The sequence below is a fragment of the Mytilus edulis genome, chromosome 6, assembly GCF_963676685.1.
Source record: "Mytilus edulis chromosome 6, xbMytEdul2.2, whole genome shotgun sequence".
NCBI classification, from domain to species: domain Eukaryota; kingdom Metazoa; phylum Mollusca; class Bivalvia; order Mytilida; family Mytilidae; genus Mytilus; species Mytilus edulis.
In genome coordinates, this window is record NC_092349.1 from 88,031,269 (window position 1) to 88,055,664 (window position 24,396).

Genomic DNA, 24,396 nt, shown 5'->3' on the forward strand with positions numbered 1-24,396 from the left:
CTTCCATTTGTAATAAGATTCATACCTAGATGTAAGTCTACAAAATTTTCTTGTCTGAATCCAAAGGATGCTCCAAACTTCTTACTTCCAACTGTCTTACTCCAGTCATACTTTGGCATGCCAAGATGAAAACTTAATGCCTTAAGAATGTCTGCTATAGTCCCCCGTCTTACTCTCGTGATCATTGGGTAAGTGTACTTTTGTCTGTAAAGACATGTACATATTATATGGATATTGTATGGATATTGAATTCAATATTTTTGAATCTAAGGGCTTCTGACTAAGTTCTATGTAATTCCATTGTTAGTCTAAATGAAATTGAACATGAATGCCCCACTCACACTATCATTCTCCATGTTCAGTGGAACATGAAATTGGGGTTAAAACGATAATTTGGCATTTAAGGAAGCATTTTAAAATATAAATTAGATTGAACCCTCAAACCTGTATATATTCATGATATTAAAGAATAGAATGAAGAATGGAAACAGAAAATGTGCCAACCTATCTATAAACAGAAAACAGCCCAAGGCCACATATGGATCTTTAACACAGAGAAAATTCAGCAATCAGAGGCGGGCTTCAGCTGGCCCCTTAACAATAATGTTTAATAGTTCAGCAAAATGGATGACACAAAAATAAATCTCAGAAACTTACGCCAATACAGCATCTTTTTGTTCTTTGGTCAGCTGTTTACTTTCAGGGTGTTCCATATAAATCTCATAGGCGCTATGCCTGACAACATCTTCAGAGTCAAACAATGTAGATCTTAATAGATGTGCAGCACTCTGAAACATATACATGAAAATGCAATTCATCTATCTGTACCTAGAGTATAACAAGAATCAAATGAGTATATAAAGTACTATCATATAATTAAAAAATATTATTTCGGACCTTTTAATTTTATATGAAATTTAGACACAAGGGAGATAATTCGTCCAAACATTAAATTAAAAAAAAAAAATCCAAATATGCAACTATGTAAGATACTGTACACTTCAATTATATATCCTCACTGCTCTAACAACACAAACAGTGAATAAAAGCTGCAAAAAGAAGAATATTCAATCAATCAGACTTACTTCACTTTTAATTTATCTCATCAGATATGAATAAAATTGAAATAGTACTATTTGATAATATTCTTGTGAAAGTCTCATAGTATTTTTGGCTAGCTGTCAAATTGAATCTATGTCTCAATCTTTTCATTCAACATAGTCATACCCTCAGTAATATTACAGGTAAATTGTCTCAATGCATGGGTAGCGGCCCTCTTTAATGTAGGGTTGGCTTTGATTGTCATATATATAACCTTGTAATATTACCTCATTACAGGTAAATTGTCTCAATGCCTGGGTTGCGGCCCTCCTCAACTCAGGGTTGGCTTTATTCAGCTCCATATAAGATGTGATATGTTGGAGAGATCTAGGATGACCAGCGTTCCCCAGAATATGTATCAGTGATCTCTTCAGGGCTACATGGTTGTCTCTATCATGGTACTTTCTACCTAGGGATCGTCTCTCTCTTGGTTTTACTATTTCCATAAATTCCGCTTAAATATTTAATAAAAAGCAAAATTATATGAATAAAATATTCAAGTGTATAAGGCATGGCCCAAAATAGAAGATCAACCCTCTTGTTTTGTTTTTTTGTTTTCCTGAAATTTAAATGTATATCAAAATGAAGTTGTAGTTTGCAAATTAAATATAGGCCAATGTAAGGCCTTCAACAATGCGGTACTCATTTGGCTATTAAAGGCCCCAAATGAAAAATTAAAAACAAGCAAAGAGAGAAAAATAATGGACTAATTTGCAACTCATTACAAAAATTTCTTGAAGGATGTTGCTACATGTATAACAAATATATCCAACATCACTGATGTATCTTTATACCCCAGTGGATATCATTGGACTGAGGAATTATATTATAATTTTATCAATACCTTCTTTATGCATTCCTAGCCAGGTCTCAAACTTTTCTATTATTCTTTGAGCTTCTGTATCATTATCAATGTCTCTGAGGTTCTTAGCCAGAGCTCCTAGGGTAAGACAGGCTCTCTTCTGGGTCAAGGTCATATTTTTATTACCTGTTCAAATTAGATAATAAAAGCGTATTCTTTTTCATCTTGTTTTTCACAAATGGTTTTGGTTTTTTTGGTCAAAGGCGACAAATCTAATAAGACCGGTATAAATCTTTTGACTCTTGTCTGAGGGTGACCTTTATATACAGAATCAGCTATACGTATTGCCTGAACATCTTTTAAATTTATCGAAAATTTTTGAAATAAATTAAATTAAAACAAGAGTGCACACGCTGAAATGTCTCGCCTTCTATACTAATCATTGATATTATGTTGATAGTCCTAAGTATAAAGCTAAGCTTTATTACAACTGTCACATAAACTTAACATTAACCAAGATAACTAAACAAAGACCAATAAACCTTGAAAAAGAGGTCCAGGTCAGATGAACCATGCCAGGCAGACAGGTACAGCTAACAATGCTTCTATACAACATATATAGTTGACACATTACTTATAGTTTGAGAAAAATAGACCAAAACACAAAAACTTAACACTGTGCAATGAACCCTGAAAATGAGGTCACGGTTAAATAAAACCTGCTCGACTGACATTAAGATCATAAAATATTTCCATACACCAAATATAGTTGACCTATGGCATATAGTATTAGATAAAAAGACCAAAACTCAAAAACTTAACTTTGACCACTGAACCATGAAAATGAGGTCAAGGTCACATGACATCTGCCCGCTAGACATGAACACTTAACAATCATTCCATACAACAAATATAGTAGACCTATTGCATATAGTATGAGAAAAACAGACCAAAACACAAAAATTTAACTATAACCACTGAACCATGAAAATGAGGTCAAGGTCAGATGACACCTGCCAGTTGGACATGTACACCTTACAGTCCTTCCATACACCGAATATACTAGCCCTATTGCTTATAGTATCTGAGATATGGACCACCAAAACTTAACCTTGTTCACTGATCCATGAAATGAGGTCGAGGTCAAGTGAAAACTGTCTGACAGACACGAGGACCTTGCAAGGTACGCACATATCAAATATAGTTATCCTATTACTTATAATAAGAGAGAATTCAACATTACAAAAAATTTGAACTTTTTTTTCAAGTGGTCACTGAACCATGAAAATGAGGTCAAGAACATTGGACATGTGACTGACGGAAACTTCGTAACATGAAGCATCTATATACAAAGTATGAAGCATCCAGGTCTTCCACCTTCTAAAATATAAAGCTTTTAAAAAGTGAGCTAACGCCGCCGCCGGATCACTATCCCTATGTCGAGCTTTCTGCAACAAAAGTTGCAGGCTCGACAAAAACTCTTTATGAAAATAAGGAGATATGATATGATTGCCAATGAGACAACTACATGTATCTACCAAAGTTCAAATGGAGTGAATGTACACAATTATGGGCTAACACACTGCCTTAATCTTTTAATCTATTTTAAAACAATCTGCTACTTACGACAAAGACTGAAATATTTACCAAATAAGTTCTTGATGGCTTTTCAAAATATTATTTTTGTATCATACAATGTATTTTACTTGGTAAATCTGTTTGGTTGAACAATGGATAAAAACATTGCTATATATAACTTGATCACAATTTTATACATTACCATGAAATGAGTGATTCTTTCCAAGACATAAATGTTCTACTGCTTTTACAAGGTTCTGCAAATAATAAAAAAAAATTCCACTTTGTATATTTGGCCCAGTTATTGCATTTGAAGTTGACAATTGTTAAAAACTGTAAATCACACACTAGACATGTATGCTAGATCTATGTTACCTCTGGTTAACTATAACCACTGTCTCAGGTTAGGGGAGGATTGAGATACGTCTAACATGTTTAACCCCTCCACATTCTGTATGTATGTGCCTGTCCCAAGTCAGAAGCCTGTTATTCAATGGTTGTTGTTTGTTGCTGTTACAAATTTGTTTTCTTTCATTTTTTGTTGTTGGCATAAATAAGGCTGCAAGTTTTCTCGTTTGAACTGTTTAACATTGTTCATTTCGAGTTCTTTTAAGCGGACTATGCCGTATGGGCTTTGCTCATTGTTGAAGGCCATAGTGACCTATAGAAGTTAATTTGTTGGTGTCTTGTGAAGAGTTGTCTCATTGGCAATCACATCACAACTTCTTATTTATATATAATGTAGATTTTCTGATTACCCTTTATCACCATTCAATTAAATGTTATATTGTGGTGACTGGTGACATACTATTACTTACAGATATAGGTTGTTTTGTAGCTATACTGTGAATCAAACATCTCCTGACTTCTTCCACACTGGCATTCCTCTCCAAGACATAATCTACAAGAATTTGTTGTGATGCATTGGATCTCATCTGAGATATCACATCTATCATGAGATATCTCTCCTCCAGACATTTGATATCTGAGATATTGCATGTTTTATTTAGGGCTGAGTGAGACAATTGTAGAAAACTCTCCTGGTCCAGCTTACCAACCTCCCAAGTGAGGTTCCTGACACAATTTGTTCTATTCTGTGCATCTGCAAATAAAAAAAAAAAAAACTTAATTAAAATGCTATATACTTAATCGTGTTCCTATATGTTCATCACAAACGGAACATAAAATTTCTCAAAGGACATTTGTAGATTCGAGACAGTTTAAAATATGTATCTAATAGATCATTCCTATCTGTCGGATTCTTGCAAAATGCAAATACATTTCATATTTCTTAGATGTTACTGAAATTTGTCTAAGTCATATCAATGCCTAAAATATACACAATATGTTATATTTGGTTGAAATCTGTGAATAAGTGATTGATAGATAGAAGTGCCAAACTAAATAGATTTATGTTTACCCTTCTCAAGTCCTTTACCTCAGATTGGAATACTTTGTAGTCTATCATGTTAAATGTATCAACAGATTTGATTTCCGAAGGTTAATGTACAAAATTATTTTTGCCAGAAATCTTTGCTTTAATGTAACAACTAGCATGACTAGCTTGGGTCAAGTAATATGGTCTGTTAATCGTGTTACACAACTATTATTTATGTTTTTTTCAAACAGCAATGACTTCACCAAACAATGAGTTTGACATGCCACTTTGAGTGTATTAAACTACAGAAAAAAAACAGGAAGAAAGAGAATTAATAAAAAAAAAACATTTTGGTGCACAATTAAATTATATTATCATGATTATTTCAAGAAGTATTCTTTTCCTCCTTATTTTTCTTTTATTTCTACGTCCACAAATTGTGTTTAACTTATGTTCCTAAAAGTTATACTAGATTTCATATCAACTGAGTTCATCTTGTCAGTGGCAAAATAGCATTGAACAGGAATTATGACGCAGTGACTGACAAAATATCTTGATTTATCTGAGTTTTAGTCACTACAAAGTTTGACTAAATGTATATATGTAACTCAGGTCTTCTTAAACAAAATTAATACACTGAACTACTAATATTATTTTTCCAATTAAGACTATAACCTACATTTATTTTCATGTCTCTGCACACATGTGATTAAATCTTTGATAATTTCTCCGGTCTCCTTTAGCGTTGTTGGCTTTGAAGGTTTCTATAATTCAAGTATATATAATTAGAGCAAGAAACTTACAAGACAAATATGAACTTCACTTTCATCAACATAGCATAAATTAAAGAGTTCATCAGTAACCTGAAAGTAAACAGAATTTTCAAAAATAAGTTATAGTTTTGTTCTGTAAATACAGATGGTAATTTTATATCAATAGTTCTCACCAGGAATTTTGGATAACACCATGGTAACGCATGTGGACAGTTTGGTGAAATATTTCATACAATATAAGTTGTGTCACATCACACCGTGTCACATTGCTTAGCTCTATTTCTTGTTACTGTAGTTTTTTTGTCTCTTGTTTCAATAGTGTGGTACTGTGTTATGTAGACATTGTGCCTTTAACATTTGTTTAAGTAGAAGTCATATTTTGAATTCTAAATGTTTGCAATTGTAAATCAAATATATCTAAATTGCAAAGAGGAAAGTACTGACTATAAATTGTGTCATTTATACGGGGTGATCAGGACCTTAAAGAACCTCAGGCCTGCAATGTATAATTTTTACCGTTGGGGTATCGTTCTTACCGGGATGTATAAATTTTGTCTGTGGTGCTAAAATTTTCAGTTAAAAAATCGTAAATCTGTTTTAAACAACTTCTTCAATATTTTCCGTGTGTATAAATTGTGTTCTTATAAATGGGAGAATGGAAAGATTGAAGAGAATGATATTACCTTAGTTACTACTATACTGTCTCTTACTAAACCATCACTGACTGAATCACCAAACTCACTAGAATGAACTTTCCTGCAAAGTTATGAATTAGTTTTATCACTCAATTATTTTCTTATCAAACATGTCAAACATAATCACTTTAGAAGAATGATTTGCCCTTTAATATTTATAAATTATTTTAACGAGTCAATATCTGTTGATAATCTGTATAAATATTCCTATCAAGTGATGTTATAGTTTTCCAGACAATTCCCGAATCCGGGTCCGTCCGCCCTGATTTCTGTTCGCCCTAGTTACTGTTCGCCCTAGTTCCGTTTCGCCCTGATACCTGTTCGCCCCTAGTATGTTCGCCCTGATTTTTATTTTTTATTATAGCGTTGTGTTGTGTGTATTTAATTGAATATGTTGAAGTCAGGCTACAATTTCGCCGAATATTTACGATGTATTATGTTGTCTACAGCTAGCTGCTACTAGGTTATAAGTTCCTGTAAATTTCCGGACTACTATATTGTGACTTCAAGGTATTGAGAACTAAGTTAGTATCTGTATGCAATTACGTTACAAGGAAATTAGTTTTTGTGAATTTCGATCAGCACTACATTGTATTTTTAAATGTAAAACAACTGAAGACTAAATTATTTGTATGTAATGGCATATGATGAAGTCTGTTTACATTCACCGAATATTTATTTAAACTAACTAACTAACTAATTTTATTCAGTATAAAATTCAGAACAAAAGGATCATCGCTGAAACACATGAACACATATAAAACATATACAAAACAAAACAGCAATAATACATAACAGCCAACAATTTTTATGTTCATACTGACAAGCAAGAGACAAAACTCACACTTCGATATTATTATTTATGATGTATTACGTGTTGCTGCTTTTGGGAAATAAGTGTCTCGGAATTTCAGGCTCAGCACTACCTTGTATTTTTAAATGTACTAAGTTAGTATGTTGTCTTGCTGTTACGAGGATAAGTTTCTGTGAATTCAAAGACTACACAGTATTTGACATGAAACAACTAAAGACTAAGTTATTTATATTTTTAACTTTAATTGATACATTTTAACAATATCAAAATATTCACTAACAGTTATAACAAGATCAATTCCGAACTGCACTTCGCACACATATTTCCTAAACGAATATTTTAAAGCAATAAATTGAATTACTATATTAATCCATCAAAGACAATTCATATACCAATCAGTAATATCAAAATTTTTAAATTATACCTAATCAGCAATCAAAATTTTTAAATTATACCTAATCAGCAATCAAAATTCAATCAACATGCAGTAATTAAAAGTAATTATAAAATAAAGTGTAACAATGCAGCCAAGAATTTTATTTAATTAATATTCTGTATTTAACTTTTAATAGATATACATAAAGTTTCATATATATATAAATATATATTTCTTTCATTAATGTAACATATACATATCATAAATGAAAATAGGGCGAACGAACCTAGGGCGAACGGATTGCCAGGGCGAACAAACTCAGTGCGAACGAACCTAGGGCGAACATGTAATCAGGGCGAACGATCCCGATACCAAATATACATGTATTGCAAATACTGCATAGGTGTAGATATTAAATAGTACATGTATATCTAAACGAGACTTAATTTGTTTTAAACTTTTATTTTAACTTTATATACAGGTACATTGTATGTATATGCATTATGTAACAATGTGTATAATTTATAGAAGGCATATATATAATATAACCATATACAGACCTTTTCAGTGTTAGCAGTACTCTTGTTTCAGCTGTGGCTGAGATACCTGGAAAATCTACAATACAAATTTAGATAGTTCAATCGATGGAGGAATACGAAGGCATTTTGAAATCAGACTGAAATCTCAATTCAGACATGTCAGATGTACATGTATTTTGGCGTAAATAAAATAATACATGTATATATGTAATATCAAGTTTTCAGTGAAGCGATTTAAATACAATTTGATGCAATTTTGATTTAGTAAAGAAGAATTATACACAATAAGAGACTAAGGTGGGCGGAATTACGGACTGGGACTGCATCGTATGCATTATCAGTTTATACATAATAATTATCATTTTATTTGATGCATTATGCATTATAATTGTTATAATGTTAAATGTGTCTTTTTCAACTGGTTAATTTAGTAATTTTGTATTTTTCTTTGACTGTTTGTAGAATGAGATTTGTTTGTTTATGTTTATGTGTGTATTTTTTGTGTTTATTTTACAAATGTTCTGAATAATTTTAGCCCTATCAACTGAAGTTGTAAGCAAAATATAGAATAACGATTATCACCTCCTGAAGAATAGACTTTAATATCTCTGTCGACTGGCAAAGGTGAGCTGAAAGAAAAGTAGAAACTTCAAAAGTAAGCTGAAACTTTTTTTTAAAATGGCGCGCCTAAAGAGTTACCTACCTTTGAAGGGGTCTCACTAATTAGCGACAACAAGCGTCAAGAAGCGACAACAAGCGACAACAAGCGACAAGAAGCGACAACAAAATTTAATTTAGCGACAACAAGCGACAAGAAGACTATTTAGCGACAAGAACACATTTTTTTTTATTAGATATAAAGAAATTTGTATTTATTGGTTTTTTTTTAAATATACGAGCAGATATGTCTAATTAAAATGTTTTATTATATAGATAGACGAAGAAATGAAACATTTGTGAGAAAGAAAGAGATTGTGAAGTTTATATTAGTATATTGTTAGATGAAGAAATTTAACATTTGTGAAGAAGAAAGAGATTGAGCTTCTTTTTTTTATTTTTAAATATGAAGAATAGTCTATTGAAGTTGTTCAGTGTCACTGGACTAGTATATATTTGTTTAGGGGCCAGCTGTGGGACGCCTCCTGGTGCGGGAATTTCTCGCTAAATTGAAGACCTGTTGGTGACCCTCTGCTGTTGTTTTTTATTTGGTCGGGTTGTTGTCTCTTTGACACATTCCCCATTTCCATTCTCAATTTTAATATGTATAAGATAATGTATGTATCTGTTTTCATCAAAGTCAAAGTATGAATAAACGAAGGGAGATATATATATGGAGCGGGCATAATGGAATATAATATTTTGATTCATTTGCTTAATACTATGCTTAAGTGTACTCTTGTCAATTCGAAGATTGGTATATTTAATAACCTGCGAATTTCCTTCAACAAACAGGTGGGACCATTCACCCAAATTATTTATGATAACTAATTTCTAAGTGGATTAATGCGATAGATTCAGTTGTCTTCAGGACAAATTAAAAAAAAAATTGCACGAAATTAACAAGTTAATGATTTTTTTTGCGACGACCTCCATATACATGCACCCATCACCAATATTTAGGATAAATTTATGTTCAGTTCGTCACTGAGATGGAGTAAGACGTACTTACCAATCACTAGGACTATTATACTAACTATAGAATAAAAGTCCCTGCAAAACGTTGCTTCCATAATCAAAACATTTGGTATTTATAACATGTTTAACGGGGCACTAGCTACGAGGTATGAAACAAAAATGGAATATGTTGGTTTTTTTTTTTTATTAAATAGTACGATTAAAACAGCCCTAATACTACAATCAAAGAGCAGAATGCTCTGAGGGATACGATTGCCATATAGTTTTCATTGACACATATATAGCAGTTCTGCCAACTTTTCATTAAGCAAATTTGTGAGATTTGGCCAAAAAGAGGAAAGATTTGATCCAGGGATACTGCTGCAAAAAAGCATGAACATGCGTAAGTCTCACGCATTTTTGGCAGCCCTGGCCTTGATAGTCCAAATAATTATGACGTCTTGAAAGGCTATTATATTTTTTTTCTTTGACGCTTTATTTCGACGTCGAAGTAAGGCGTCAAAGAAAAAAAAAATATGATAGCCTTCCAAGACGTCATAATTATTTGGACTATGGCCTTGAAGGCATAAAACTTTGCTCAGTGCTTGGAGCACAAAAATCATGCTCGAAACAAGAAATCAAGCAATTTCATTGGTTGACTTTTTAGTATGAGTACAAAAAAACTGACTCGAAAGTTTTATGACCGCAAGGCCTGGTACAGCTGGATAGTATTATTTTCAAAACTAATTCAACTGCACATGCAAAGGTAATATAAATTTGAATAGTCACTCAACTTTAAAAATAGCTAATCCCGGATACAAGTGTAGAAGCAATGTACTTATTGTGTTTTATTTGTGTGCTATCAATTCCAAGTTTACTTTTCACAGCAGTCCCTGAGAGAGAGAGAAGGTATTTCACTTCATAGTTCGAGATTACTCTGATGTCCGACGGCTGATTTGCCAGACAAGCTGGGACCATAGGGACTTTTATGCTAGTATACTTAAATTACAAACTTAAATAGTCCCAGTTCCATAATATTATATCAAGTATTATTGGATGCCGAATTGAATTTTAAATAGGTGCCGATTTGACTAGATGCCGATTTAACCAGGTGCCGATTTGACTTTTTCTATGGGTTCCGATTTGACTTGTACCCAGTAATCTCGGGACTATTCACTTCGTATCTTATCACCGTTAATTCTAAGAGGAACCCCATTTCCCAGTCTCATATATTATATCAAATATTATTGAATGCCGAATTGACTTTTAAATAGGTGCCGATTTGACTTGTACCTAGTCCAAATAATTATGACGTCTTGAAAGGCTATTATAATTTTTTTCTTTGACGCCTTACATCGACGTAAGGCGTCAAAGAAAAAAATTATAATAGCCTTTCAAGACGTCATAATTATTTGGACTAACTTGTACCCAGTAATCTCGGACTATTACTTCGTATCTTATCACCGTTAATTCTAGGAGGAACCCCATTTCTAACTCTTTAATTATTAATTTCCTTTTGGTCAGTGGGCATGAATCCTTCCGTACACTCCTCTGTTTAGACGATTTTTGACGGGAAAAATACTTCTGAAAGGGAGACAACTCGAAACGATAATATGGAAGACTCCATTTCGGCTAAAGGGGTGTTATAGGTAAAACTTCATTGATTTTAATTTAAATGATGCATATGATTTTAAATTATGCAACAATATTAAACCCTCAGTAGCAGGCATACATAGAAGACATAGAATGAGTTTCAAATTAATTAATAAGCGGGGAATACAGAACAACCACTCAATCTGATACCCCTTGAAATCAAGAAAACTATACGCATGCGCATTTATACATAAACAAACCCACGATTTGCGATTTGGAACAAGAACGTTTATTCAATTTATGATATGATGAATGAGTCTCAATTTCTATATGAGAGTACAGTATCAGTTTCATAACGGTAAAATATAGAAAACTCCACTTCAGTTCTTATATGACAGAAATAGAATTATCGAAATTCAAAGAACTCTCGCATTTATCAAAACTGGGGAATTCCCTCTGACGTGTTTCTATATTTATAAAAACACTAAATATAAATACTGCTTAATTCTGATTTTCCGTGTTGTTAAAAACACGCATATAAGTCAACGGAAAAATCAAACATGAAGATTATGAGAAGAACATTACAGGAAAGTTGTTTATGTTCAATCCTTTTGCTTGTTTTTACCTTTTAAAGCAAGACAATCATAAGAATCTGAGATGTTGCTGAATGTTTAGAATAAAACGGTTGACGTGAGGGAATGAGCCCCCGAGTCAACGGTAGAAGTCTACAGATTGCTTAAAAGCAATCGTATCCCAAAAACGGCATGTGTCATACTGGTGACCAACTTCCAAGCAAAGACCGAAGCTCATAAACTCGGCAATCAATGTTAAACGCAGGACTTCGGGAATGTTCGGAGAGCCGACAACCTTGCTTCGGAAGTTGACTGGTGACGTCATCCTGGTCATATAAATCTCGTGACATATATTGATTTTCGGTCAAGTCTAATAATTCCAATACGTACTGGCAATGAATCCTAAATTACATGTAAACATATATTGTGCATGTAATTCAGGATTCATTGCCAGTCCGTATTGGAAATATTGGCCCTATATCATCACATCATTGCCAGTCCATATTGGAAATATTGGCCCTATATTCACATTTAATATATGTAATACAGCATTCAGAACAAGGCTGTATTGAAAGAATTGGATTATTTAATAAAAGTGTTATGAACTGGTTGTTTCTGTATTGGCACTGGTATAGATTCTCGGTCAGCTGTATTGACCCTCTACCCTACGGGTCTTGAGGCCAATTGCAATACAACAAACCTTGAATCTATACCAGTGCCAATACAGAAACAGCCAGTTAATAACATTATAGTATAGTTCAATCATTAATATAAGTGAAAAGATGAAATCATAATTCGTTTTAGCAACTAATTTGATTCAATTTTGTCAAATTAAGCAAAGAAACACTGCTGATAAACTATTCACTTGCAACTGATCGAATAATTCCACCTCATTGAATCTGTATTCATGTGACCTTCAATTTAACACAATAGCTAAAGATTGGTAACGCATGTATAAATCGGGGTCAGTTGGTCTTTAAAAGGGGGAAACAAATCAATATTGAAAGCGAAACAAACGTGAACCATTACGTTGACCGATTCGATCCACCTAAAAAACCATTCTTATTCAGGTAAAACGATAATTAACCTTTTATTTCACCCATTACATGAAATCAAACAGACCCAGAAAAATCCAATTGCACGAGGTCGCTATTTATTTATTTTTATGTTTATGTTTATCATGAGATCGACAGTCTCCGTTGGTAATCTCGAAAGTTAATATTTGGAACTTTACTTTAAAAAAACACGTCAAAAATATTGTAAGAAATTACAAAAATATCTGTTGAAAGTACAATGAGAAAATATAATAAAAACGTGTCGAAAACTAATGCAAAGATATAATAAGGTAGCCTTGTCATATTTGTTACTTTAAGAATACCAGTTGTTGATTTTCACCGATTATTATGTAGAGTTGATGATATAATTGGTAAAGATGAAAGTTTGTACAAACTATCATGTGAATTTGGCATATTAACCTCTTGTTGCGATAATGATGATAGGGAACCTTTGACACGCAAAATTGAAAATGCACATTGGAAAACAGTAGGATTCTAATTACATCGGCTCCTGCAAAACAAGTCAGCTTTTCTCTTTCTGCCAAGAAATGCAACAACAAGGAACATGCATGAACCAAACAGGTGCTCCGCAGGGCGCAGCTTTATACGACCGCAGAGGTCGAACCCTGAACAGTTGGGGCAAGTATGGACACAATATTCAAGCTTGATACAGCCCTTTATTTGGATTGTGATCAAATTTTTTACATAATATGAGTTTCTGACACAAAACAAATGTCAAGACCTTACAAATCTATTATGCAATATTGTGCAATTAAAGATTTCTTCTACAAACTTTTCAAAAATTTGGAAAAAGAAATTGAAAACTACTACCACCCCCCTTTTTTGCAATTAAGTCCAAAACCTGACATTCTTTATACATTATTTACAAGGAGTATAAGGGAGGTAAATCTGAACATACCAAGCATTGTGTGTTAACTGTTTTTGAATTACCTCCCTTACACTGCTTTTAAATTGTCTTAATTGTCCATTGACCAGAAAACCTAGTTTCCCCTCCTTTTTTGGCCCCTAATTCCCCTTTTATTACCCCTAATTTCAAAACATTTTGAGCCATAATCCCCCAAGTCATTTCTAACCATCCCTTAATGGTATGGAAACTTGTGGTATAATTTCAGAGAGATTCATCCACTTAAACACAAGTTATTGTTTGAAAACTACAAATATGCTTATTCTGGGCCCCTTTTTTTGCCCCTAATTCCTAAACTATTGGGACCATTACCCCCAAGATCAATCCCAACCTTCATTTAGTGGTATTAAACCTTCTGGTAAAAATTTTATAGAGATCCATTCACTAAATATAAAGTTATTGTCCAGAAACTAAATGCGTCTTCGGACGACGACGACGACGACATGACACCATTATACGACGCAAAAATGTTTTTTGCGGTCGTATAAAAATGTAATTGTAAAACATCAGAAGTTCCTTAAGGCAGCAAGTGTCGCTCTAGTAGAGAGTGCCAAAATAGGGTTCAGATAGACATTTCAATAATTACTTAATTTCAATTGATTAAATGTATTCACTTATTCACTTTATTCATCAAAATGTAATAATGTTAATTTGTAAAACTCAGTCAAAGATTTTGACAAATGACAAATGTAGTCCCTAGTGTGGACAGTGTGTTACTTGCCAATTTTTTGTATACCCCTTCCAAATGTATTTCTCCATGTTTTATGCCTCAAATAGCAAGTCAAGGGATGAAATGACACATTCAAATAATTTGGGTCATGAATTTTAAAGTAAAGTAGTGATTTGAACCAGTTGAAAAAGATTAAAAATTAGCACTTTGGAAACTGTCAAAAGATTTCAAGACCCCCTTAACATATAATTGTCCATATTTTGAGTTAAAGCCGATGAAGTTTTCTATAATTTTGATATAATTTGTCCCAAAAGTAGTCCAATACACTGTAAAAATTTTATTGAGAAAGCGCAGGTGGGATTTTTTAAATTTGCATTTATTGTCTAAAAGAAATGCACTGCGAATTAATTGTGGTCTCGGACCTCAGACTCATAGTGAACAAATACACCAGTCTTCTAAAAACAAAAATCTTAATAGAGCAATGTTGGGCTTAATTTCAGACAAAGAATATATATCTGTAAAACTCACATGCATGTATTTTGTCTTAGTGTTCTGAGCGAAAATTGAATTCATATGTATCGTGATAAATAAATTCGTTAGACGAGACACTTCGGATCCGATATCTTATTATGCCTTTTCACCGTTTTTTCATCATCAACATTTACATGAAATAGTATAGCTATACATATCTAAATTATTAACCGGAGAACACGAGTTTACTTTATCCAATTGATGTTGAGATTTGTGTTTTGAATGTCGTCTTTTTCTTTCGACCATAATGTTGCCAATCTTTCTTAGACTTGAGGGTTCTGATTGCGTTCAAGAATGGTATCTTCTCCAACTTTGTACAATACACATATGCTTATTAAAAGTATAATGATCAGTGAACAAAATTCGATATATGGAGTATCAACAGTATAGCAGGTTGATAATGTGATAGCTTATAAAAAGTGCGACACGATGCAAAATATCACTAGTACTGGAATTCGCCAGAAACGTTTCTTAATAATGCATTACATACCCCAGAGTGCGCTGTGTGGCTGGAGCATCACCATTCATGGTAATATTATCAAAAGCTTTCACTTCCCTGATATTATCAGAATGATCAACATGCATCACCTGTAATAAAAAAGTTTGAACAAACAGAAAAATGGTAAAGCAATATCAAACTTCACTATTCGTGTCCGAGAGGGGGTCTGTGGTGTGAAACAAAGCCTTGGTTTTAAAAGATATTCCCAAAACGCAGATCACTTCATAAACATTTATATTGAAATCTCATGAATTTTAAAGCTAGCTTTTATCACCGGCTAGCTTCACACTAGTTTCCGCAGGTCATAAGACCGTCATTTATATTCATTACTTACTCAAGTATTCGTGTTCTCTTCAGATGTACAGGTACCATTTTTTAATCACTTGCTAAATAACAAATATCTGTGACAATATTATCGAACTTCAGAGTTTTGGTTTGAAAAACGTTTTTTCTCTCTGTATGATACCTATAGCTAATTCCAGACAGATGCATATCCATGGCATATACCTGCATATATTGTTTAGATAAATATATTTTTCATAATGATATTCTTATATTTGTCAGAACTATGAATCGAAGTCAGTGCCTACCTTTTTATGTGTTCTCAGGACAGTTTGGGAACTATAATGATGACGTGTCAGTGTGTATCCGTTGGTTGTCTTTTCCCCTTCATACTTGTGATCAAGGTAACCTGAAACAGTGTTAGAATTTACAAATAGCCTTTTTCCATAATATCTAATGTTTTCTAATTCAATTTAGACTTGAAAAAACCTTTTCGGATTATCACATGTTTAGTCTTTAATTCTCTTCAACTTTGTACTTTATTTGGCCTTTTTAACTCTTTTGTTTCGAGTGTCACTGATGATTCTTTTGAAAACGAAACGCATGTTTGGCGCAAACAAATTTAATCAAGGTATCTATGATAAGTGAATATACGACCAGGTTGATAAGAGATTTATATTTCATGTATACATTTTGTATAATGAATGATACTTATAATTCTATGAAAAGAGTAATTTACATAGTACTAGGTAATTAATTGATTGCATAAAATGCATTTTATTTTAACATATTACCACCATGATCGGCATCAGTTGATAAATACCGCCATGTTTGGTGGTCGCTTCTCTGAAAAAAATATATATTGCGATGTTTTATCCTATGACATATTGGTGTTTAACACACTAAATCGAAATTTTATTTCAAGAATCGAGTGGATTTCATATTTGGGTTTTAAAATAATTCACATGTTCTGACAATAATAATACAAAGTATTCGGTAAATTGTTATAATATGTCTCTTATGGACTGATAAGTTTTTTCTTTCTATTAGTAACTTTTGTCATTTTATGACCCTTGTATATTTTTTCAAAACGTTCAAAGTGTCACATATTTTACAAAAATCCAACGGTCAAAGATCCGATACATGTAATGCATTGTATAAATAAACAGTTTTGTTAAGCTCTTGATTTTTATGTATTATACTTGTTTTACTTGGAATTTAGCTGACATTGTTCCAACCAAAGCTTTCTTTAAGGTGACCACTTCTGTCTTATCTTCCTGATGATAGTGAATGAAATGAACCAAACCATCCGGTTCCATTTCAAACAAAAATCTAAAAATAACAACTATCTAAATAAATTGATATAAATTCATTATTAAATACATGTACGATTTTATATGCAAAATCATATTTAGGACTTTGTATAAGTAAAAAGTAAACTCACAACAATACTGAACTCAGAGAAAAATCTAATCGGAAAATCCCTAATCAAATGGCAAAATCAAATGACAAAACACATAAAAAACGAATGGACAAGAACTGCCATATTCCTGACTTGGTACAGGCATTTTCAAATGTAGAAAATGGTGGATTAAACCTGGGTTTATAGCCCTTAACCTCTCACTTTTGTGACAGTCTCATCAAATTCCGTCTAGTCATACTTTTAGAAATCGAAACTGAAATATAATTCACCCTTTCTGAAAGGAAAAGAACATGATAAACAAGAAAAAAAAAAAAAATAAATAGGCGACACAACACATAAAACATAGTATTCATAATTAAACGAGAGCCCTCATTATTTTTCATACACAATGTGTATGTAAGAATACTAGTATACCTCTTAGTAAGATCCCATTTGAAAGGATTGTCAGCATCTGTAAGATAAAGATAATGGGACGTTCACAATTATGCATCTGTCTTCCATCGAAGAACTTATATTCAATGTTGGAACAAACTATTATTTGTTCCATGATAATTTGACAAGACACGAAAAAAAAAAAATGTAATAAGTAACAATGTATTGCTATTTTAAATTTTTTGATAAAACCCTGATTCCGACTGAAGTTGTATGCTTGGGTAAAAGAAATAAAAAGGATTTATACAAATGCATATAACAAATTGCACGGTGGGTATGGTTGTCCTGCGAGAGAACGTACTGTGCTGGTGATTCGGTCCTGACGGGTGCTGGTGATCAATGAAAAAATGTAAACAAAGACGAAAATTATGATTTTTGACGTTTTTACTCATAAAAAATGGAAGAAAACAGTTGAGATTTTCAATTTCGTTTCTTATGGGTTCATATATAAACCATTAAAAAATTGACCCTCTAAACTGTTTCAGTAAGCGTAACACAAAAATTCTCATTTTCAGAAAATCTCGAACTGAAAAAATAAAACAAAAATGCTCATAGAGTCCGCTTTCTATACCGCAATCCACACGACAAAACAATTTTGTGAAAAAACATTGCAATTTCTTAAAATTTAGCATTTTTTCAATTTATGCATGTCCTGATACTGTGCTGGTGGGTCCTGTCATTGTGCTGGTGGGTCCTGATACGGTGCTGGTGATTTTGGATAAGAAGTTGGTCATATTTGAAACAAATGTTACAAAATCAATAAAATTGGGCAGATAATTGTTGCCAACAGGATCTATGACTCCTATTTTAGCTCTTGTGCATCCATTAGGCTGTTTAATATGTGTTTTCAAATGATCTTAACTTGTATTACATAATAACACAAAAGGGCAACATCTTTCGTCCAATATCAGATAACAATATATAGTATCTAAAATAAGTTAAAAATTCCACAATACTATATAATTCATTTTATGTGTCAATTTGTTCAAAAAAAGTCGAAAAGAAGAGAGTTTAAGTTAATGTCATGATTATCTGTCGCTTTCTAGATCTATGCTTAGCATTTATTTCAGATGACATGGACTCCTCACCCTGATGACCCTGCTGCCTTTCATAACTTCATCCGTATACATATATTAATAGATAAACGAAAGGCTGCAACTGGTATTTTTGTATTTAAAATGATTCGTTGTAACGAGAATATTTGTGGTGAATGGAAACTGTGAGGGTCAAAATCTTAAATTGCTTATAAATGTTGCTGGACCTTGTTTCGTTATCTGATCCGAATTTTCTGAAATGTGCAAGGTAGATAGACATTTTGATTTGTTTACTCGGTAATGATCCCATGGTAAACATAACAAAAATCTCTGTACAAAGGTCTGTGAATTTTCTACAAAAATAGTGATTTTATTTTCACTAAATTCTCTTTTTTCTACTAAATACAATAATGAACTATAATAAATAATAATGCTTTGTCATAAACCGTACACGAAAAGATAAAATATTGATATAAGTACTTAATTTGCATCTTTGAACCCCCACCCCGGCTTGTTTTTTAGGAGCCTGGGGTGTCTAAAAATGGTCGATTACAGACAGCCGAGTACGCATTTTACTTTCCAGGCGTGTTTATGTTTTTTAAATATAAATTAAGGCTACATTTTAATATAATAATTCTATGAATTCACAATATAAAAAAATGCAGAAAAAAAATGAATGAAGTGAAATATCTTAGTAAGGAGTCATAACTACAGAGATGGTGTGTTTGACACACAAAACTTAAAAGCTTAGTGATATTACCAATATTAAAATAAAAGTGTATTTTAGTTGGGTATTTTTTCCATTTACTCATTTTCAATTATAATCAAGGCACATTTGATTTTTATTCATGAAAAATATTTAAATATAGAAAAGTAGGACACATTGTTCACTTCCTCCCCCGTAATTCTTTATCAAAAATATTTATTTTGAAATGAAAAAGCTAAGAAATCTTAGGTTTTTTAGTGTTTTCTAGGTTATCTCGTCTTCATTCTCTGACATATTCTAGCTTGCCCTTTCATAAAATAGTGATTTTTTTAGTGTTTTATCGAATTTTCGAAAAACAAATACCTGATAACCGCTTAGACAAAAAAAAATATGTTGGAAAAATCTTACAGCAAGTGATTCTTAATAGCTATAGCCTCGGTCACACCTTACCGGATAGCTCGAACGGACGCCTAACAGATAAAAAAAAAGTTATCCGTTGACAAAATTTGTATCTGTTGGGAGTCCGTTGGTGTACTAACGAACATGTAACGAATGCCAAACGGACACACAACGAACGTACGTGAAACGGATACGTACCGGACAGAATGGACGTCGAACGTACATCCAACGGACGAGTACCGGATAAAACAGACACCGCTATGGAAGCGTAACGGATAAAACGGATGAACAAAATAATCTGAAAATTAAAGGCAATAACCATCTAAAAATTAAAGGCAATAAACCATGAGAAATTTCAATTGGCATTTGTCCATTTTACATCCGGTAGTCATCCGTTTTATCCGTTATCCTTCCGTTAATATCCGTTTTACATCCGTTTTATCCGTTAGGCGTCCGGTAGACATCCGTTGGTGAATTGGTCTACCGGATCTCCAACGGATGCATAACGGATACGTAACGGATACAAAACGGACGAGTACCGTACAAAACGGATGCCTAACGGACGTTCAACGGACATTTTATCCGTTGGACGTCCGTTCAAAGTTTGAACATGCTCAAAATTTTCCACCGGACAGAACGGACGTCAACGGATAAAACGGACGCTTAACGGACATGCAACGGATATGGACGGACGCCTAACGGATAAGAACGGACGTCCAACGGACATGAACGGATTGAGAAAAAGTTATCCGTTAGGCGTCCGTTCGAGCTATCCGGTAAGGTGTGACCAAGGCTAATATAAGATACATTTTTCTTTTACAATCCACCTTTAAAATTTTACGGGAAACTATTCCAAGCTTTCACTGTAACCTCGCTCTAACTTATCCCCCTCCCTCCCCCACCCTCCCCAAAAAAAACCACCAAACAAACAAACCCGCAATACTATTGTCATTCTTATAGTCAACACTCAATTGTTCACAAACAAATGTGTTTTAAGCTGCTAAAGACATGATTCAAACGCTCAGAAAGTCCTTTGTTCTATATTTATGCAAAACCTTTCACATTTTTATTTTATGGGTTATTGTTGAAGGTCGTACGATGACGTATGGTTGTTAACACATACTTCCTTTGGTTTCTTATGGAAATTTGTCCATTGACAACAAACATACCACATCATCTACATTATATTAAGTATTGTATAAATTACAACGTATTTTGGTGATCTTGCAAAATGATCGTAATCCCGAAAATCGTAAACATATTTTCTTATCTTAAAAGGGGGCAAGAAGGGTTCCATTAACAGGCCAATAAATAAGATTACAGTTAATTTCATTTTTTTTTTAAATAGGGGTATTTTTTCTCTCATAATAACAGTAAACAGATTCACAACAATGTCAATTTCAAGAAAGCAGACAACAGCTAATTAGTCAACAACAGTACAGCATCAATGCTCTTGAATATATGCCACTTTTAACTAAAATATAAAAGCACAGAACCAGGACATAGGAGCACAGAACCAGGACCGTTTTTCTTATCACCAGCACAGCGTCAGGACAATTCCGTTTAACGAACTTGCACGACTTTTGCAATATAATATTGTTGTAATATACTTTGCATGGTACTTATGACACATCAGAGAAAAATTAAGCAACAAAACAGTCGTTTTATTGCCGTTCTGATACAAAGTAAACAAACCCACCAGCACAGAATCAGGACCCACCAGCACCCGTCAGGACCAAATCACCAGCACAGTACGTTCTCTCGCAGGACAACCATACCCACCGTGAATTGGGAAAATAAAACATCAAAATGGCCTTGAAAGAAAGCTGAGGATTAACGTGATATTCTCCGACGATTATATTTTACCCTTGCTTAGATGTAGGTTTATAGCAATGTAACCAACGAAATGCCTCCTGTTTTTTTCTCCTTTCAATTTTCATTCATTTAAGCCAGGTAATAGCATAGAACGATACCAGTGTTTTTCTTTTAGGTACCTTTGTGTTATTTATTTGGCTACAGTTTAAGAAGTAGATATGTAAGGTATTGACTCCTAGCTTGATACCACACATTTGTCTACATCCAAGTCAAGAATCTAGTCAGTGGTTAGCTGTTTTTATATCTCATTGCTTAATTATCATTATTGTTTTTTTAATTTCGAATGCTTATCTTTGGCAGTCGCTGTTAGAATTATTCAAAGCTTATTTTGTACCTTAACATATTGTGTTCAACTGCCACAAAAATGTATAGATAATATGATAACCAAGAAAATAAGAAAAAAAAATCAAAAACGAAAAATAAAAATTCTTACATTCACCATTTTGTGCATGTTGAACAAAACTGTCTACCGATAACTGATGGATTTTTATACCGGTGTTTGTTTCGTTAATCATCCGTATTCGGAACTGAAAAAAAAAACAAAATCAATATAAGTCTGAAAATTACCCCAAACATGCATGAACATTAAAAATCTGTACCAATATATAACATTGAATAGGCATATAAAACCTTATTCTGTCGCACAAATATAAACTCGTAATCATTGACATTATTCGAATTCCGAGCTGACCAGTCTTTGCTCATATTCTTAAATTTCGCATGTTTTGCGAAGAAACAGCAATTTCCGATTATAAGCTAAATCTATATAATATATCTGTAAAATATATAAATATAATACAATACATAATTAATAGGGCAAAAATGATTTGAAAAAATTCCAGTACTAGTTTATTTTTTTTATAAATATTTGTTGGCTTACATAATAATACATTTAATACACAGAATCAAATGTGAAGAAATAAAGGCAACAGTAGTATACCGCTGTTCGAAATCCATAAATCGATTGAGAAAAAAACAAAACAAATCCGGGTATAGGCATACCTTTAATACGGTGGTGACATTGTGCATCCCTAGTGTATCTGATGTTAGAACATACCTTTAATATAGTGGTGACATTGTGCATCCCTAGTGTATCTGATGTTAGGCCATACCTTTAGTACCGTGGTGACATTGTGCATCACAAGTGTATCTGATGTTAGAACATACCTTTAGTACCGTGGTGACATTGTGCATCCCAAGTGTATCTGATGTTAGAACATACCTTTAGTACAGTGGTGACATTGTGCATCCCAAGTGTATCTGATGTTAGAACATACATTTAGTACGGTGGTGACATTGTGCATCCTAAGTGTATCTGATGTTAGAACATACCTTTAGTACCGTGGTGACATTGGGCAACTCAAGTGTCTCTGATGTTAGAACATACCTTTATTACCGTGGTGACATTGTGCATCCCAAGTGTATCTGATGTTAGAACATACCTTTAGTACCGTGGTGACATTGTGCATCCCAAGTGTATCTGATGTTAGAACATATCTTTATTACCGTGGTGACATTGTGCATCCCAAATGTATCTGATGTTAGAACATACCTTTATTACCGTGGTGACATTGTGCATCCCAAGTGTATCTGATGTTAGAACATACCTTTAGTACCGTGGTGACATTGTGCATCCCAAGTGTATCTGATGTTAGAACATACCTTTAGTACTGTGGTGACAGTGTGCATCCCAAGTGAATCTGTTGTAAGAACATACCTTTAGTACCGTGGTAACATTGTGTATCCCAAGTGTATCTGATGTTAGAACATTCCTTTAGTACCGTGTTGACATTGTGCATCCCAAGTGTATCTGTTTTAGAACATACCTTTAGTACGGTGGTGACATTGTGCATCCCAAGTGTATCTGATGTTAGAACATACCTTTAGTACCGTGGTGACATTGTGCATCCCAAGTGTATCGGTTTTAGAATATACCTTTATTACCGTGGTGACATTGTGCATCCCAAGTGTCTCTGATGTTAGAACATACCTTTAGTACCGTGGTGAAATTGTGCATCCTAAGTGTATCTGATGTTAGAACATACCTTTAGTACCGTGGTAACATTGTGCATCCCAAGTGTATCTGATGTTAGAACATACCTTTAGTACCGTGGTGACATTGTGCATCCCAAGTGTATCTGATGTTAGAACATACCTTTAGTACCGTGGTGACATTGTGCATCCCAAGTGTATCTGATGTTAGAACATACCTTTAGTACCGTGGTGACATTGTGCATCCCAAGTGTATCTGATGTTAGAACATACCTTTAGTACCGTGGTGACATTGTGCATCCCTAGTGTATCTGATGTTGACGAATAAGTATAGTGATGCTCGTATCCTGCTTCATAATTAAAACCCTCCGTAGGATCCAACAATAACAGTATGAGAAACAACATTATTTCTGCAAAATAGCTAATTTGACATCTCTTCTCAAAATTTCATTACGGACAAAACATCCAGGACTTTTAAACCAATCTTTTTGTAAGTTCAAAAAGGTTATTTTGACTTCAAAGATTACATTGAAGTTTAGAGAAGTAGTTAAGATAAAACTGGCGAGGCCGATATTGATTTGTCATATCAGAATTGACACAAAGATTTGTTTTAAAGAATGCTTCTATAACAATAAGTTTAAAGTTTCTGGTTCAGATATTGAAAAAATCTAGTAACTGGACTTCAAATAGATTGTGATAAATGATAGAAAAGTAAACACTACCAGGAGAGCCTATAGT

General features: G+C 33.3%; 1 protein-coding gene across 1 annotated transcript in view; it reads right to left on the minus strand.

Annotated features, from left to right (window-relative positions):
* The window catches only part of LOC139526729 (uncharacterized), an 87,061-nt gene extending 64,116 nt beyond the window's left edge, over positions 1-22,945 (minus strand). Inside the window, exons 1-17 of the mRNA XM_071321892.1 lie at positions 22,889-22,945; positions 22,100-22,193; positions 17,635-17,671; positions 17,009-17,129; positions 16,592-16,643; positions 16,106-16,206; positions 15,507-15,604; positions 8,639-8,706; positions 8,078-8,132; positions 6,316-6,388; positions 5,539-5,623; positions 4,300-4,583; positions 3,684-3,738; positions 1,946-2,089; positions 1,329-1,555; positions 658-788; positions 26-204 (exon numbers count right to left, since the gene is read on the minus strand). Of these exons, the coding sequence (XP_071177993.1) occupies positions 26-204; positions 658-788; positions 1,329-1,555; positions 1,946-2,089; positions 3,684-3,738; positions 4,300-4,583; positions 5,539-5,623; positions 6,316-6,388; positions 8,078-8,132; positions 8,639-8,706; positions 15,507-15,604; positions 16,106-16,206; positions 16,592-16,643; positions 17,009-17,129; positions 17,635-17,671; positions 22,100-22,193; positions 22,889-22,945 (1,861 nt within the window). The remainder of the gene's footprint in view (positions 1-25; positions 205-657; positions 789-1,328; positions 1,556-1,945; positions 2,090-3,683; positions 3,739-4,299; positions 4,584-5,538; positions 5,624-6,315; positions 6,389-8,077; positions 8,133-8,638; positions 8,707-15,506; positions 15,605-16,105; positions 16,207-16,591; positions 16,644-17,008; positions 17,130-17,634; positions 17,672-22,099; positions 22,194-22,888) is intronic.
* Positions 22,946-24,396: the final 1,451 nt, after the last annotated feature.